The sequence below is a fragment of the Drosophila navojoa genome, chromosome 5 (assembly GCF_054131105.1).
Source record: "Drosophila navojoa isolate 15081-1374.11 chromosome 5, UAZ_NAV_1.0, whole genome shotgun sequence".
NCBI lineage: Eukaryota > Metazoa > Arthropoda > Insecta > Diptera > Drosophilidae > Drosophila > Drosophila navojoa.
In genome coordinates, this window is record NC_142893.1 from 12,856,041 (window position 1) to 12,874,773 (window position 18,733).

Genomic DNA, 18,733 nt, shown 5'->3' on the forward strand with positions numbered 1-18,733 from the left:
GAGCTGCAGCCGATGGTGTGCATCATGCAAATTAATGCACCCTCGGAGCCAACAGGAAACAGGCTTCGTGCAGATTTGTATCTTTATCTGCTGGTGGAGCAAGCAGCACACATTCAAGCAGGTAACTGCTGTCTGGCTCTGTGTCCTCGCTCCCTCGCACACAGTTAGGTGCATTCATCTCAATTAATTCACTTACACAGCAAAAACAACGGCAGCAGCAGCAGCAGCAGCAGTCCAACAACAACTGTTTCTATATAGCTATATAGTTAAGGCCTCTCAAGAATTCCGCAGCGAGCAAGCACTCGGCTTGAAAGGTCGTCAGCGTCTTTCAAATTAGAAAATTAGGAAAGTTTTTAATTAGGCCCAACATGCAAGCACCATTGCAAAAGAATGTACTTCAGATGGGCTCTTCAGATTTGGGCGTTCTCTCTCTCTCTCTCTCTCCCTCTTCGACAAACAATGCAGATTGACACGCATCATTATGAAAATATCGAGAGATAAAATGCCAAACAAGCAAACGAGCTTAATAGGTGACAATTTAGCAGTCATTACAGCAGTCGCTCCACTCTGTTCCCAGCATTATGGTGCATCCGAAACAGCTGGGAAACACGCTTTTACCTCAGCTTCTTCTGGTTCTTTCTCTGCTTAACTGTAAGTCTCACTCAGGGCAATTACTTTAAAGTTGTCTTTGAATATTTACGCGGATTTCACTCGCAGATCATCTGCAATTTGGCTTAGCTAACAAATCGTTATCTAGCCATGAAATACGGGAAAACTAGCTGATCTTAACTCTGAATGTGAAGCAAAGTGTTTTCTATCCATTCAGGTAGCCAAGCTATTGATATGTTGAATTAGGTGAACTATGGATTATAGTTTATTAGGGTCTTATAAAAATATATTTGTAGGCAGAAGAAGGTGCGACAAAGACCATAAAATATCAAAGAGAGAACAATATTATGATAATAATAAGTGTAATAATATGTGTATTAAATATAACCGTTTGTCCATTTGTCCACCTCTCCATTTGTTCATCTGTCCGTTTAATTCGAATACCACAAAAGGTTACCTGCCCTAGAGTATCTAATAGTCGTACATTCCCAACGAGATCACCTGCTTTCTCTTGGGCATGGTCAGTATCAATATGTATATTTCGAATTATAATTCTCAATGTTGTGAAACTCATAATAATTCCCTGTTTGCCAAGCCCCCAGTGGGCGTGGCCAAGAAATCTTTAAGAGCAGCGGTCACGCGAGCTTGTACATAAAATTTCGTTGGCTTGATTAACGACGAAATAATTTGCATATGGACAGCTTGATATGCGGAAGTGATAAAATGCTTCAGGAAAGGAAAAAGTTGATCATCTGATTTTAATTATTACAAATTTGGTATTCCAAACTTTCCAGTGGACTAAATGCGATCTGAGCTGATCTAACGATTGTTCCGCCTTCTTATTTCTATATACATTTATTTTATTTCTATTAACTGCAATTGCATATATTGAAATTTTCCATCTCTTTCTTCTTTCTCTGAACTCGATCTTTATTCTCCATGGGATTGCGAATTCATTTCGCTTTCAAGCAGTCATAATTTTATCTTTTCGCTACCCGTAGCTCCGTTTCAGATCTCAGTAAACTCATCCCAAGGTTAGGCTTAATGGCCGCAGTTAATCGTCTACCAAAATATTTGCAATTTTTCAAATTGTCTAGCCAATCGTTCCATATAATCTTCAAGATCTCAGAGCGGTCTTTATTTTGTTTTCTGTTTTGATTTAGTTAAGGTCCATTATTCATTCATTCAGTCCATTCAGTCTGGCTGCTCGAAGTTGCTTTGTCATCGGTGTAGGTCACGAAATCAAGAACAACTCGTAAGTCGGATGTTGATTCTGATCGAAAGTCTGGGCATCATAATGAGATTTTATGCTTGCAGCATTAGAAAGCTTCAATTAGCGCAGGTGTTTCCAAAGAGAGCCATACAAATACATATTACCTTGTTACAATCGAAACTGTGCAAAATTCGATTCTTTCACACATCTTTTGTCGCTCGTCATTCCAATTAAATCAAGAAATCGTTTCTATTATTTGCAGTAGAAGTAATCCGATGACAAATAGAATTCATTGAAATGTTTTTACTTTTATTTATTTTCAAGGCAGTTTTTATTTAAATTAAATTAAATGCATATATCGGCAATAATACATGTTCTATATATTAAATATATATCAGAAAATTAAAATAAATATATTATGTATATATCAATAAATAATATGTGTTGTTTAAAAAAGTTCTGCATTTGCCTAAGTTAGTAAATATAAATTAAATAAAGTTAGTTACAATTTGTAGATGATTTTTTGTTCTTTTCCAAAGTCACGAGGGTAGTTCAATGGAGTTGTCGAACTACCTTCACAAGTCTGGAAAAGATGCGTAGAGTACATAGTACGTAAAGTGGGCTCAAAATATATAAATAGACGAACTGAAATATATTAGTATCCATTAACCAACAAACAATCTGCGACATTTCTATTTATATTCTACACCCAAATCGAGCAATGACTAGACAAGACCAATTTCCAAGGCTGCCAAGTATCAAATATACATATATATATATATAGAGAGAATTATATATGTATGTGTAACTCGCTCTCGTCGTGCGCACCTGCTGAAATTAACTTGTTCGATCTGAGTTCGAAGCTTAGAAAAAGTATTTAACCTAATACGAGTGCTGGTAGGCCTGAAGCTTCTGCCGGCGCTGATAGCAGAAGGTCCAAATGCCAATTATAGCCAATTGGGTGAGCAGGAAGAATGTGGCAGCTGTAATGAGTCCTAAAGAAGAAGAAGAAGAAAAAAGTGAAGATGTGTTTAATAATATAAATAAAATATGAAAAAGTAAACATATTTATATAGTAGAACTATGAATTAACAATAATAAAAGTTTTCCTACATATAAGTTGATTTATGTGTAGATATATATCATCTTTCAGTTAAAGAATCATATTGAGCTTTCATTTCATAGATGATATATAATATTAATTACTAAGAAGTCTTAATCTACTAAGAGAGCAGGAGTAAATCCCAATCGAACTTTTGGTCTACCAATCTAATCCCTTGCAAAACCGATATTATAGTACTTTCTACTGCGTTTCTCATAGATCAAATATATACAACTGATACGAAACTAAACTTTTAAATTCCTTATAAATATCAAAACTTTTTTATTTACTATATCATTAATCAACTTACCAAATGCATTGACACAGAAGCCGCGTCCCGGATTTGTAATTGTGAATTCCGTTTCATTGTTCTCCGAATATCCGCCAATATTCGACTTGCGGCTCTGTTGCTCCTCGAAGCCGAACTTGTCAGTGATTTGAATGGACTGAACCAATAGCATATCCGAGGGTGTCTTAACCTCGCGCTTCTGACGCATTTCGAAAGTGGCTGGAAATATAAAAGCAAATCTCAGAAAACTTCTCTTGCAGAGCATATAGTCATATAGTCTTACCTGTTTCGTTCAGCGAACGACGCTTGCGGCCATAGGAGAGCAGGGATCTGTACTCGCCGCTGGTGTCCTCCTGGTCGCACTGGACCGGCTCGCAGCTGGGCATGCAGGGCGTGACCAGGGCACGGAATTGGACAACCTCGCTGGATGGGAACTTGAAGGCGTCAAAGTTGGACAACAGGATCTTGGTGGAGCCGGGACTCTTGTATATGGGGCCCATGATGAAGTGATCGGTGGGACAGCCATTCGAGTCGATCAGCGTGATCTCCGAGTTGTCAACGCCATCCAAGGCGACCAGCTCGCGCACGAAGATCTCATAGGGACTCTGCTCGTCCATGATCTGGAATTTGAGTGCCAGCGGATCACCCACCTCGGCGGAGCGCATCATATCGGAGCCGTCGCGCGAGGTAATGCGCATGATCACATTGGGCGAGTCGACAATCACCTCCTCCGACAGAGCGGGCGTCAGGTCGCCGCGCACATCCAGATTGACGCCGTTGGTCACCGACTTGTTGGTCAGATCGTATTGGCAGGCCAAGGCCAGGCCCAGATCGGATGAGGTGACGATCATGTCATGATGCTGGATGATAATGTCGTTCACATAGCGCCCGCTCTGGCTCTGGCGCACATTGCACTCCAGATCATGATAGTTCATGCGCAGCTCAAAGTCCAGGGCGCTCCTCACGTCCACGGCGCACGATCTGGGCGAGCCCTTGGCGTAGACCTTGCCGCTGAACAGCTTCGAGGTGCGTATCCTGGCCAGCATATCGCCGCCTCCGCACTCGATCGTCACATTGTAGCAGGAGGCCAGCTCATAGGTCGCCGCCTCAGGCACCTCTAGGTAGGGATCCTGCACGTCGGAGAGCGTGGCGCGGCTGTGATGCGAGAGGCGACAGACCATGTCGCCGGTGTCATTGTAGTCGTACGAGTGGCATCTACGGAGGCGAGAAGAAATGATTGAATATAAATTTATATATATGCATTGTACAATATGATATGCGTGCTTACCTGTAGGGCGAATTGAGACACAGCTCACGGCACTCGTCCACGCTGCTCACCTCCTGGTAGACCGAGTCAACCGTCTTCAGAATGCGTCCATTCAGCCGCTTGAACTCGCACAGCTTGTTCGGCTCCTCGACGCAGTGGTTCTCCAGGTAGTCAGTGCCGTCCATGACCTGGAAGGCATTCGTGCCAGCCAAAGTCGAACGATCCATTTCGCTCAGCTCGCAGACGCCAGTGGCTCTCTTGTAGTTGGCAGATCTGTGGGGAGTTGCAGAAAGTGAATGCATTGATATTCATATTATGTTCATAGGCATATTCATATTTATTTCTATTCTATTCTATATCAATATAAAATAATGAATATTGATATGAATATGTTTATGAATAACAATATTAATATTAATGCATATTTATATTCACATTCATATTTATATTATATATTCATTCATTCATAGTATATATGCATTCATATTTATATTCACATATATGTACATACATATGTTTGCATTGTTATTCACATTCACATATATTCACAATCATACCCATATTCATATTAATATCTATATTATATTCATATTTGTATTTATATATTTATTTAAATTTGTATATATACTCATATTCATTTTGATATATGAATATCAAATTTGTGTTCATCTTTACATTCATGTTCATATTCGCACGTAATATTCATGATTATTTAAATATTTAAATTTTAACTCATATTTACATTCATTTTTATTCACATGATTATTCATACATTTGTGAATTCCTTTTTATTATTATACGAATATCCCCCAATATTCGAGTACTCATGTCTATATTCGTTTTCATTCACATGCATATTCATGCTAATATTCACATTCACTTTCATATTTATATACAGATTCATAATCAGATTCCAATGTCTGTTCATTCACATTCACATATTGATTCATATTCATATTCATATTAATACTCATACTCCCATTCACATTCATAATTAATGTAACACCCATAATTACGACTCTTTAAGCGCACCTTGCGGCCGGCCAGCTGAACCGAATCAGCGAGAGGTCAACTCTCTTGACTTGAAAGTGTTATTACCTGCATGTAAATTCCGTTTCGCTCAGGCAGAGCTCGGAGCACTCCCGTCGCGATGCCACCGCGAGGCTGCGCTTAACTTCCGACTTCAGCTTGTAGTTTTGCACGCGGTCCACGAACCAGGCCCGCGAGCAGGGCTTTGCGGCGAGGCAAGACTTCTGTGCGTAGATTGTGAAAACCGGAAACTGCGATTTGGTTAAGGCGCCTGCAACGAACGAAGAAGAAGAAGAGGAGGAGGGAAGCAAATTTAATAAACCCATTTCAATGTTTTCGATGTAAATCCACAAATATTTTGCGAATTAGGATTTAAAATGTTTGTTTTTTTTTTGTCTTTCTCCCACCTGGCAACTGATCAGCGTGTGCTGAGAATAGCACGCAGAGGCCCGTCTCGTAGTTAACGGACTGACAGGTGTCATTCTTCAGGCAGGTGGCCAGACAGTCCGTCAGCATTAGAGTGCCGGGCAGCGAGTCCAAGAGCCTGCCAGGTGCTGAGAATACATAGCTAAAGCAAGAGAAGAGAGAGAGAAGAAAGATTACACAGTTATAAATAGCAAATCGTCGACTTATGACAGCGCCTAATTAAAATATCAAACATAATCACAGGCTTTAGCTTGCTTCCTCTTCAACCTACCCGGTGACAATTTCAAAGCCAACTGCATCCGATTCGCAGCTCACATTATCCAAGTAGATCTCATTCGAGTCCTTTGTGTCCAGATCTGCCGCAGCCGAGAGATCAAATTGAGCATTACGATTCTCCGTCTCGATGGCCGGCACCACATCCACTGTGGCCGGAATCTCTGTGGTTGTCTCGCCCAGCGACGAATCAGTGACCAGCAAAGTCGTCTGCTCGCCGAGATCGCTTAGCTGATCAGAGCTGTCTGTGGTCGCCGTCTCCTGCGTCTGCGCCTGAGTCAGGCACAGCGCTAAGACGCCCAGCGCAACGAATTGCAAAATACTGTGGCTAAATACTCCATAAGCCATTATGACTATTCAAATGGAGGGCTGAAAGCATTCATAAATAAAACGTGAATGTCAGTCAAGCAGTAATAAAAAGAAAATATATATCAATATATATAGAGAAGAAATAAACGAGTCTTGTACGAGGCATGTATTCAGAGATGTTCGACTAGCAAATACCACGCAATAAAAGCTTGAATTGATTTTTCAATTTTGATTCGTGAATCAGTGAGTGCTAGTCAGTGAATAAAAATGCAAAATATATGAATATACATACATATATATAAGATATAAGAAATATACATATATATTAAGCGAGTGCTCGACTAGCAGTTAGAGTAATGAATGTTCAATTTTTCAATTTGAATACAATTAGTGAATGTCAGTTATGCATCGATTGAGTAACTTCAGCACTTGGGAAAACTCTCTCATGAGAACTTGCATATGGAAAGTCGATTCTCTGAATAAATGATCTATTCAGCCGTTAATTACCTTCTGCCCACTGAATGACAGCTACGAATGCTAAATATGATTATCAATCATTGCCTATGGCTTCATATACGTCATGCCACGCCCACTAGTTTTTAGGGTTCACAGCAAAACTAGAGCAAAAGCTGACCTCCATTAGCGAACGCGCGCTCTAGCTGCTTGAGAATTCTATCCAAAAAAAGTTTGCTTGAAAGCTTTTCAAATTACTTTCTATAGAGAGTGTGTTTCGTTTGTTTCGCCTCACTCCCGAGTTGGGTTTTCATCATTTAACGATTTCCTAACAAGTCAGAACAATGCTTTCAGTTAAATTGGCTTCGCCCATAATTGAAAGATTATAAGCACTTGCAATCGTTTCTGATACACATCAATTTATTTGCGAACGCGCAGCGAGCCCATATAATTAATATGAGATGCCCACTCTAGAGTGGACCCTAGTGCAGGCTGTGGCGTCTGGCTGGATATTTCGTAACAATGGCGCACGTAGTGACCCCATGGACCATTGAGTACGAGGAAAGTCAATTACCTCTTTGGGGAGTGAGTGACCTTTTATGCCAGTTCTGGTTCGCTAACTCAAGCTGGCTTTAAGCCGAGCTCGGGCTCGCTCGCTTCACAGTTGCCGACTTAATGGCCAACAACAAGAACATTTATGCTTTCATAGTTGCGAAGACGCGACGCCAGATGTTAATAAAAAGGTTGTGAACTCTACGGAGTAAGCAAGAGATCGGAGATCTACTGGAAATGGTATGTTAATACACAAATCATATACTATGTATATAAGAAAGGGCTTGGGCTAATGCTGACATTTTGGAAATCGATCTGTGTAACGTTATCTCACATTTCTGGGCCAACTTCTCTCGGCTCGACGTGCGCTGGGTTTGTATTAGAGCGCATTTAGTTAAGAGCATGACAATAGACAGCAGACCAAGTCCAAGACTGGCGGCGTCGGCTTTTCGCCCAATTTCACTTTCCCGAAAGTCGCCCCAAGGCATAACAAATTTGAAAGACGCTTTGATTTTCGATAATGCTGCATACCAGGCCACAAATAAGATCTCGTGAAACGCGACTGCGTGCCGGGAATAATCGCATAAAGAAATAAGCCACTAAACAAACAGACTTATATACATACATACATATATAGATGGTTGTATATGTGTACGGGCCAACTCATGCACATACATATGCATTAGTTGAGTTTTCCTTTTGGCTGCTCTTAGGCGTCTCATTTCCAATTAGCAGAGTTTTCCAAGCGCAACGACTGGCCAGCGTCTAGTTAGCAACGGCTGTGGCTATGGCTGTGGCAATGTTCTTCATCTCGCATACGATTCACCACTAAAAATTGAACTTGCGGGTCGAAAAACTTGTTATTCTAACAGTGAATTTTACTGGATTGATCATGTGTGTGCGTACACACACACACACACCACACAGCACACACACACACACACACAGACATGGCGTGCTTGCTGCAAAGCCAAACATGAAAATTGCATGCTGCTGCGTCTGTTGTTGCTGCAACAAAAGCTCCATCAGCCCCATGGCCAGAAAGCCGTGCACCCTAATCTTCATTGGCAACAATGTCGACGCAACTGGAAGCAACGGTATTTGATATACACCGACACACACACACACACCTACATACCTACCTGGCTGGCTGGCTGGCTGACTGGCTAGCTACCTGCCTACACCAATAACAACAATTTTCACCAAAAATCTAAACCGGCTTTCTTCTTTAAAATCCCATTTCCTCTGCAGTTAAATTTAATTCAATGCGTTTGCTTAGTTAGTTTATTTCTCCTCCATTCTTGCTTTTTCTATTTGGATCTCCAAAGTCCCACTTTTGTATATCCAAACATTATAATTGGGCACAATAAAAACAAACCATATAAACTGAACTGTATCGCCGAGTGAAGTCTGAATAGATATGCAAATAGCCTTTTATTGCACACATTAAACTTCAGTCGAGCAACGAGAGAGCGAGAGACCGAGAGAGTGGGGGAGAGAGAGAGACAGATACGAATTGGTATGCTGAGATTCACTTGTTCAATTTCACCAACACTTAAATACGTGGTCATCTGTCTCTGGCGTCGCTGCTTCTTCTTCATTTCGAATGCTTAGAAAACCCACACAGTAATGAGGTCAATTTGTATACCCTATGGACAGTCGTGATGTGTGGAAGCAGGGGTATATATTCGGTTATGCATGACATCTACAGAGCTAAGCTCATATTTTATTATCATTATTGTTATAGATTTTTATTACTATCCCACTCTATTTCTTTTCTATTACTACTTCCTGTCTATAATCCATTTCACTGTTATACCATATTCATACACAATCTGTTTTCTGCTTTCCCAAATTTCCCACATTAAAATTTAACTAATTAGAAGTTATTAAATTTCCAAACATTAAGTTTCGCACACGTTTCTTATGACACATCGCATAATATGACTGCGAGAAATCTAATTAGAGAATGCTAAGCTAATTGGATGTATGTAACATACTTAACGGTAATATGCCCTTCGGGTTTCTTCAGATATTTAATAATATATTATCAGAAGTTTTCTTTTGAAGTCGAGCGAAAATTATATTTAATGAATACAGGGTATTCTTTGTCAGTAGTAATTGATTCTGACTGGGAAATACCCTCGAAAGAGACTTGGCTATAGGAAAAAGTCATGTGAATGTATTGCTACTCTCTCAAGTAGAATACAGAAAATTGCAAATGAGAAATGCTTTACACACATATACATATATGTAATCAACTACTCAAGCACCCCTAGCTAAATTCCCCATCTAACCGAAACTAACTAAACATTTGCACAACTTTATAATTTAGCCCATTTACCCACTTCAATGCGCTAACAAATAGACTTTACGGAATGTTTAGTAAGGTGCGTGATGTCATTTAACAGTTCAAGCCACAATCCAAAATCAATATAGCCAAAAGAAGAAAAAAAAAACACACACACAAGAAAAGAAATGAAAAAGAAAAAAAATAAACCCGTTGAAAGAACTTTCTCTCTATTCTGCATGCTGCGAGGTCGGCCAATTTCATTGATTCAACGAGCGACGAGCGGCCTGGCCCGACTCGATTATTTGTGTCATGCAGTAGTCGAAATTTTCAATAGGCGTTTATCGCAGCGAATCTTGGATTCGTAACGGTGCATATACCACTCATACGCTTTGTATATACATGGCAATACATGTAAGGCATTTGACTCCATCTGCCGATTTGATAATCTAAAGCTTCTTAACAACATCTAACTGGATGTTGACTGCATGCGTGAGTGTATGTGTGCGTGTGCGTTTGTCATACATAGGTGTATTTGACACACTTATTAGCTGGTCTGTTTCCTTAGGTGTTAGCAGTCAATTATATAGCTAATTTATGATCGAATTGTGTGCCAAGAAATTGGCCAGCCTAAAACTCCGTTAAGTTTACCCAGATTTGTTCACCTTCTAACGAAATTTCAATTCGTTTTTGTTTTGTGTGCTCAGCAAATTATGCATATGGAATGATTATGTCAATAGAAAGAAGTCAAAGAAATTATAATTCTGAGCAGATGACTCAAGATGCCTAAATGTGAATAGTTAGTTAGGTTTTCTGGGGCAAAGATTACAGAGAATGATGACATCAAGAGGTTAGAATAACAGAAGTCTATATTTATACTAAATGTTTCCATAAGTATATACAGTTGGGTTCATTAGAATAGTATTGTTTGCTTAGGTTTAGTTACGAATGCAAAAAAGAGAATTACGAAATGCCGTTAATTTCGATTGGGATTCATTTGTTTGTAGGGCTCTTGGCGAAATGCATTGATAATTTATGTATGTGAAAATATAATAAAAGTATTTAACATATGGACATCTTCATCTAGTAAAAATCATTAAAGAATTCTCCTATGACTCTTCTGTGTGTCTTGAATATAAGACCCATTAAGTCAACTCTTCACCCAATTATTGTTTGCAACATTTATACCTAATATACATCAAAATTAATGCATAGAAAGCATTTGCTTTATTTAAATCGCAAATTTCTTATAGCTTCCATCATCAATATTTAATGAACTGAAATTAACACTCAAACGACATCCAAGATAAAAATGTTATCCACTATAACTTTCTATAAAAAAATAGAAGGCAATCAAAAAATAATAATTGCTAACAAAAAATTTACAAAATTTCTAAAATAAAATCTATCTCTATCAAAAATAATAAAAATCGTTTGCCAACAACTTCTCGCATTACGAAAATAATCGTTAACAATAAATTAAAAATTTCTAAAATTAAAACTGTCAATAAATGATTTTCTAACAAGTTATAAAATAATAAAAGCGATTCTCCAACAACTTCTTCGCCTCTTACATAAATATCTAAAGAACTTTAATTGACATACAAAATTATAGATTATAGATTCTTTTTCTCACATTGCTGGGTAGAGCTAATTGCTGGTTATCTAACTAGCTGTTCATCGGCGTCAGCGAGGGCCACAGCAACGGTTACAAAATCGAAGCGTCTGCTATAACTGGATAGCGCTACCGTTCATTATGTTTTTGACGGATGTTGGATGTTGTTTGAAAATCGCATTGCTGCAATGTGTGTGTGTGTGTTTTTTTTTTTTTGTGTGCTGCGATCGTAGACGCGCTGCTCGAAGTGCCGCTTTTTTTCCCATTGCAGTCTTACAGAATCTTTCTTTGCACACTGGCCAGGTCCGTCTCCTCCTATGAGGTACGACGATCGACGCCCTCCTCCGTTTGTCGCGGCTGTTCGAATAAACCGGTTAACATGTTTTTTGTGATTTTTCTTAGTCATTCCTCAGTAAAGTGTAATGGTTTTTTTTTTTGTTCTTCTTATTCTTAAGCTGGGCCAGTAAGGGTAATGGTTTTTGTGTTTTTTTTTTTTTTTTTCTGTTTTCATGTTTTATGTTTTGTGGAAGCTCTTAATTTACATAGAAATATGAATGTATACACGCATGTCTTATGGGCCGACAAAAGGTGTATTAAAGCTTTTATTGTTTTACTTTGATATGAAATAAAAGTCATTAAGTTAATTATTAACTATATTAATGATCGTTTCCTTGGGAGATGTGCTTCAACTATTATCATTAATTAAACATGCACCACTTACCTTATGTATTCAAATTGCTTTCTATTTGCTGTTTCCTTTGCAGTTATTCTTATTTAATTATATCATAGATCTCATAATCCTATGATTGCAACTTGATGAACTTTGCAAAACTTTTACAACCGGGATCACAAGTAATTTGTTCAACACTTCTTCAACTCGGTTGAAAGCCGACCTTATCCACTCGATGGCTAACGCAGAACTAAAGATTTTCCTGCCCTCGACTCGCTTGTTATAAAAGTTAGATAAAAAACCAAAAAGAAAAAAATTCTGCAGACGCAACTTGAGCCGAGCTGCTGCTGCTGCTGCTGGTGCTGCTGGTGCTCCCCAAGAGAGCTGTGGGAGCTGGGCCCACAACATCTGCAATCGCGGAGCGCCTCAATATAAGAGAATTTTCTGAGAGAGCACCTAAGAGCACTTCTTGGTGCAGAAAGTGTGTGATCTCGATGGCCGAAGAAATTGTTTACCAACCCAAACCCTCCACGGCTCGCGTCTGGTTCGAACGAAATCTCTCCACCGTGCAACTCAAACGTGTTTGGGTTCTACCTGACCAACCAGCCAGGCTTAAGTGTGAGCGAGAGACAGGGAGAGAGAGTGCGCAAAGACTTTTCGGAAGCGGTCAATGTACGATGTTGAATGTACACCTGTTTGATGTTCGCTCTCCCCCCTCACTTTCTCACTCCTGCTCTATCTTTCACTCTCTTTCTCTTCAGTCGGCGTGCTTAGTAATTTATATCACCACCTTCCTGGACTAACACATATTTTTAGGTGTCTCTTTACAGTCAACGGCAATGCGTGATCAATGTGCATGTGTGTGTACAGTGTAATGTAACTCAATTACCGTTGTATAATTTATAACAATAATGTTAACAGTAATTTTGCGTAGAGATGAGCAATGCTATTATTTGCATACCCTGCATTTATCCCATTAGAAAATTGAACATGCGAAAACGAGTGCACCAGGAAGAAAATACGATTATTATATATATTTATTACATGATCATATGTCGATGTTGCTTGCGATTAAAAATCAACGTTCACTAAGAATATTTTCCTTTTGTAACAGCAAGCTAATAGATAATTTCAGCAATAAATTGATATATTTAAACAAATTATGAAATTAGAAATCTGAAAAAGTCAATATGAACAATCAGTCAATTCAAAAAGCCCGCGTAGTTTCATAGCAGTTAGCTTTTTTACAGACATGTCGATTATTGATTGATGCCTAAAGCATCAAGTGTTGATAAGCGAAATAGACTATGGACAATGATATGTGAATTAAGCCAACTGCTCCATTCGCAAAAATTAAATTCGAAATCATCTGACTCAGCTTGGAAACTTTGTAATTATGCAGCTCAAGTTTAAAATTTTGTTTAACAAATTGTTCTATAAGTTATCGATAAATACCCGCTCTATGCTCGGCAGTGTTGCGAAGCACGTCATTCATTTAGGGACTAGGAATCTGAGTAAGTTGGCAAATATTTAGAGCTAGCTGGTTTTTAGTTGACATTCGTTCCATGAATTAGTGACAATTCATATGGTTTTTATTTCCTAGGAGCAAGTTGTATAAAAACGGATTAAGTTGCATAATACAGTAAGTATTTGTTTTACTAACAGCGTCGTTTCTTAGAAAAATAAATGCTTGCTGTTATTAACAGTCGCGGGACTGTTAGGGCCTTCTCGCAGTATATATATATGTATGTAAGTTATTTATTTTCACACTGTTTGCAGGTTAACTTTGTTGTTTGGCACAAATTTTACTTAATTACAATGGGAAAACGTCGCACTCAGTCTCTAATCGACTCCAACTCGAGCGATAGCGATAGCGACGCGGATACCAACTTAGAATCGGTAAGTAATGCGCATAAAATAACAAACGACGCCTCAGTCGAATTCGCACCATGTAACAAATCAATGCGTAGATTATATTGTAAAAATCTATATTTATTTTGCACGTAGGACTTGTTGTCACTCGCCAGAAAGAGAAAGAAGCCAAACAATGCCACAAAAGCCTCAAACTCAAAGTCCGATTCGGATTCGGACTGGGCAAACAATAAATCGAGCGCCCCAGCCTCGAAAAAGAAGCGCTCCAAGAAGACCAGCCGAGACTCGAGCTCGTCCGAGGAGAATTGGGACGAGGACAGTCACGATGAGGCACCAGCGGCAGCAGAGAAACGTATCGAACCCGAACAAAAAAAACCCGACGTTCATAGTGAGCAGGAAGAGGGAGAGGTCTCTGACAGTGACTCAGAGAATGAGAAATCTAAATCCAAATCAACGTCATCATCAGGCTCTGCCAGTGGCTCCGATTCATCTAGTTCATCGTCGTCGAGCTCCGATTCTGAGTTTGATGACGGCTACGACGACGATTTGATGGGTGATGAGGAGGACCGCAAGCGCCTCAATGGTTTGTCTGAAAAGGAGCGTGAAACAGAGATCTTCAAGCGCATCGAGCAGCGCGATCTTATGCGCACCCGATGGGAGATCGAGAGGAAGTTGAAGCTCGCCCGTCGCAGCGAGAACGAGAAATCAAAAACAAAAGGGGATCGTGCCAAAAAGAAGTCCAAGAAGGACAAGCGCAAGAAGAAGGCAAAGGATTTGCCGCCACCGGTGCCAGCATCAACTGCCGCAGACCTGAATGCCAGCAAGATTAGTGCGACAGAGACGCGTGCTTCGGCCAAGAGTCCCTCACCCATGCCTTCGATTCGCGAGGGCCCCTCGACGTCGGGCTCTGTGTCGGGTGCCACCAGCAGCAGCGCCGAGAAAAGCTCCGAAGAGCAAAATGCCAACAATGTGGCTGACTATTTCGATCACAAGGAGCGGTCCAAGGAGCGCAAGAAGAACGTGGAGGCGAACAAAACTGACGACAAGCGCAGCAATGCGATGGCCATGCTCAAAGCCAAGCGAGAGGGAAAAGCTAAGAGAGGTGAGCACAAAATCATATAATGAGATGGGTATATAATATAGATTCCTTCAAACTTGCAGAGGAGGAGGAAGCGAAGCGTCTGGCCGAACGTGACAGAGATGACGACAAAGAGGAACTGGAGAGTGTGTCTGGCTGCAAATCGGCAGTCAAACTGAAAGCATCCGAGATCTATTCCGATGACTCAGGCAGCAGCGACTGGGATGACGAAGAGAAGCCGGCGGGCAAGCGCTCTCGTTCAAACAGCAGCAAAGCGTCCAGTGACTCGGAAGACGACGAAAAGACCGCTAAGAGTCCCGTGTTCATAACGACCCGAGAGGATCTGAACAAACTGCGATTGTCTCGCTTCAAAATGGAGCGCTTCGTCAATCTGCCCATATTCGAGTGCACCGTGGTCAATTGCTTCGTGCGCATCAGCATCGGCAACAATGGCCAGAAGCCCGTCTATCGCGTGGCGGAGATCGTTGGCGTCGTGGAGACGGGCAAAATATACACACTCGGAACGACGCGCACCAATCGGGGACTGCGACTCAAGCACGGCACTCAGGAGCGCGTTTTCCGTTTGGAGTTTATATCAAATCAGGAGTTCACTGAAACCGAGTTTAACAAATGGTACGAGGTCTGCCAGCAGTATCATGTGCCTATGCCGACGATGGATCTGATTGAGATTAAGCAAAACGATATTAAGAAGGCGCTCAACTACGAGTTCAAGGACGAGGATGTGGACAAGATCGTCGAGGAGAAGAATCGCTTCCGCAATCGACCCACCAACTATGCCATGAAGAAGACCTGCCTCATGAAGGAGCGCGACGCGGCAATGCTGCGCGGCGACTACGACATTGCCAACGAGCTGGGCCAGCAGATCGATCAGCTGGAGAGCCGCGCCTCCGAGCTGGACAAACGTCGCTCGCACAGTCTCAATTTGATTTCGTACATCAACGATCGCAATCGCAAGCGGAATGTGCAGGATGCCGAGAAGGCCATCATGGAGGAGGCGCGTGCCAACAAGGGCATGAAGATATCAGATCCATTCACGCGTCGCATTACTCAGCCGCGCATGGGCTTCAAGGGTGCCAAAAAGGACGAGGACGAGGTGCTGCCCGCCCCGCTGCCACCGCCGCCGCCGGGCAAAAAGAAACCGAATGAAACGAGCACATCCAACGCGAAGCCAGGCGATGGCAAGGACTACAGTTTATACTCGCTGCACGACTTTGACATAGACCTAGATGTACCGCTGCCAGGTAAACTGATAACATTCGTTTAATTAGCTCGACTCTCAATAATTCGCCTTCCCATTGCAGTGAATAGCACGAACGCTCTGCCCAAGCCGGCGAGCAAGCCAACCGAGACGGTGTCCAAGCGTTCACTGAACCTGGAAGATTACAAAAAGAAGCGCGGCCTCATCTAGCTGCACCGTTCAATTAATGACGTTCTTTACTTAGGTTAGTGCTGTTACGACTAATTAAACGTAATCGATTATTGTGACGATTGATTGAGGAGGAAAATTCTGTTAACGCTCTATCCCCCCACGGCAGTGCGCAACTGAATCACCTATAGGCATAGTCTACGAATTGTATTTTATGTTTACGAATATATGTATATCGCTATGTACTGATATATAGAGAGCATCATTCATAAACTTTTTATTCAGGGTTCTTTATCGTATCGTATATATAGGACGAAATTACACGAAATCGCACAGAGCTCAAATGCGTTTGCATTCCAAAATGAAAGTCCAAACCGAAGTCGAAGCTGGAAGTGAAGCCAACCCCGTCCTCAGTTCAGTGAGTTCTGCGTCTGCGATCTGTGTAACGGCATTTGTTTATTTATTATTAACGATAGCAATTGTTGTCTTTGGTTGTTTGTCTCTGTCTGTGTGAATAAATGTAGTTTGTGAACGACAATTAGCTAAAGTAAAACGTAAACGAAACTCATTTAACAGCTATATTTATTGTATGATTACGATTAAGTCATAGGATCTGATATGTACATCCCCCATTTAAATATATTTATATGTATGTGTGTATATGATAAGTTCAACAATGTATTTATGGCCCGAAATCGCATATGTTTAGTAAATTAAGTTCTATTTTTAAATAATTCCGATAAAAGTTTGACCATGCTCCGCACACGGCTAATGCGTCGGTTGTAAGCACTTAGCTTTGTACTTATATTAATTGAAATCAGTTATTGTAGTCGAGTTTACAAATAAAATACCAACCATACTCAACAAACATTTTCTACATCTATCCAAAAATACATAAAAATGTAATTGCCCAACTGTACCAGAGTGGAAATGGGAATGGGATCGCGAATGGGCAGGGGATGATCGTAAATGGACCTCTATATAGCGCCACATCACAGCGGGTTAAGTCTTGTGGACGCCTCTTTTCGCTTTTAATTGGTTTGCAGTTTGTTTGCGCAGCTGTTTGGAGCCCCAGCATGTCCACGTCTAATTTAATTAATTCGATCAAATTGTCTTTTAATTGAACGCGATCGCATTTCAGATGTTTTGCGGGAGTTCGACTGAGCTACATCAAGTTGTTAAAGGTCACGCTCGATGCGTATCGAGAGTCATCATCATGTGCATGTACATGTACATACATGTGTCTATGCATGTACATATATTTATGTGGCCTGAATGGACTCCACAAATTTGGGAGATGTATAGAGTGCGGAATCTTTATGAAAATATTTACTTAATAATCAGCAGCAATCGCTCTCAAATATTTTACGATTTTGTTTATTTATTCCAGCAAACATAAACCATAATTGAAATTTGGCCAAGTCTTATCGTAGGCATGTGGAATGCGCTAGAGTGGGCTTTTATTGCGAATAGGTTGAGGAAAAGTTCTTCGATACAATGAGTCAGCCTAATATCATGAAGTATCGAAACTTTAGACGGCAGACGCTTCAGATCAGAATTGTTTATTGCATATTTATATATCAGATCTATCATAGTTACACCTCATTAATTACTCTAAATAGTCTTATACTTTAATCAAGTAATTTAATATTTTTATGCTATTTTAAATACGTTATAATAAATTATAAATAAAATAATATATATTTCATTTGTCAAATTTGATAAATAAACAATATTTATTTATTCATTAGTTTAAAATATGTTTAATATAATTTTTAATTTTGTATTTTAGTTTTAAATGCAGATAAAAATAAATGAAAATAAAAATAAATTAAATAGAAATAAAAATATATTCAATATTTATTGTTTTTAAATATAAGTACAAATTTTAATATAATTAACAAATATATATTGTATAGTTATTAGCTTATTATTATATTAAATATATATTGTATATTATTAGTTATTTCTTGGAAAGTAAAGGTCTATAACAAAATAAAATATGCTATATTTAGTCATCTTAAAATCTCCAATAAACATAAACACAGATAAATATTTAAATTAAATATTCTGTAAGCGTTAAAAGTTCTGTTTAACTGAGATAATACAATCTTCTGAAGATCTAAAGGGGGTTGCTTGGCATTTCAGAGATTTATTTACTATGATGCAACCGTGCTATAGATACGTTCGTAAATGAATGTATTTTTATGGCTGCACTTCCGGTAAAAGTTTGTTATTATAATTGAAATCTTTGCATTTGGTTCACTGTTCTAACGAGGGGGAGCTTCTCGAGGGGGCT

The 18,733-nt window shown here is 39.9% G+C and overlaps 2 protein-coding genes across 2 annotated transcripts; one reads left to right on the top strand and one right to left on the bottom strand.

Moving 5' to 3' along the window:
* Positions 1-2,180: 2,180 nt before the first annotated feature.
* On the bottom strand, positions 2,181-12,470 carry LOC108654819 (uncharacterized). The gene is made up of 8 exons (XM_018106371.3): positions 12,149-12,470; positions 6,207-6,577; positions 5,917-6,077; positions 5,579-5,780; positions 4,502-4,753; positions 3,497-4,428; positions 3,235-3,432; positions 2,181-2,817 (listed from the first exon to the last, which is right to left on the bottom strand). Exons 2-8 carry the CDS (start codon positions 6,554-6,556, stop codon positions 2,705-2,707), a joined length of 2,208 nt encoding a protein of 735 aa, XP_017961860.1. The 5' UTR covers positions 6,557-6,577; positions 12,149-12,470; the 3' UTR covers positions 2,181-2,704.
* Positions 12,471-13,601: 1,131 nt separating this feature from the next.
* Positions 13,602-16,699, top strand: Rtf1 (RNA polymerase-associated protein Rtf1). Its single transcript, XM_018106369.2, has 5 exons — positions 13,602-13,739; positions 13,877-13,996; positions 14,105-15,071; positions 15,131-16,309; positions 16,370-16,699. Exons 2-5 carry the CDS (start codon positions 13,916-13,918, stop codon positions 16,474-16,476), a joined length of 2,334 nt encoding a protein of 777 aa, XP_017961858.1. The 5' UTR covers positions 13,602-13,739; positions 13,877-13,915; the 3' UTR covers positions 16,477-16,699.
* Positions 16,700-18,733: the final 2,034 nt, after the last annotated feature.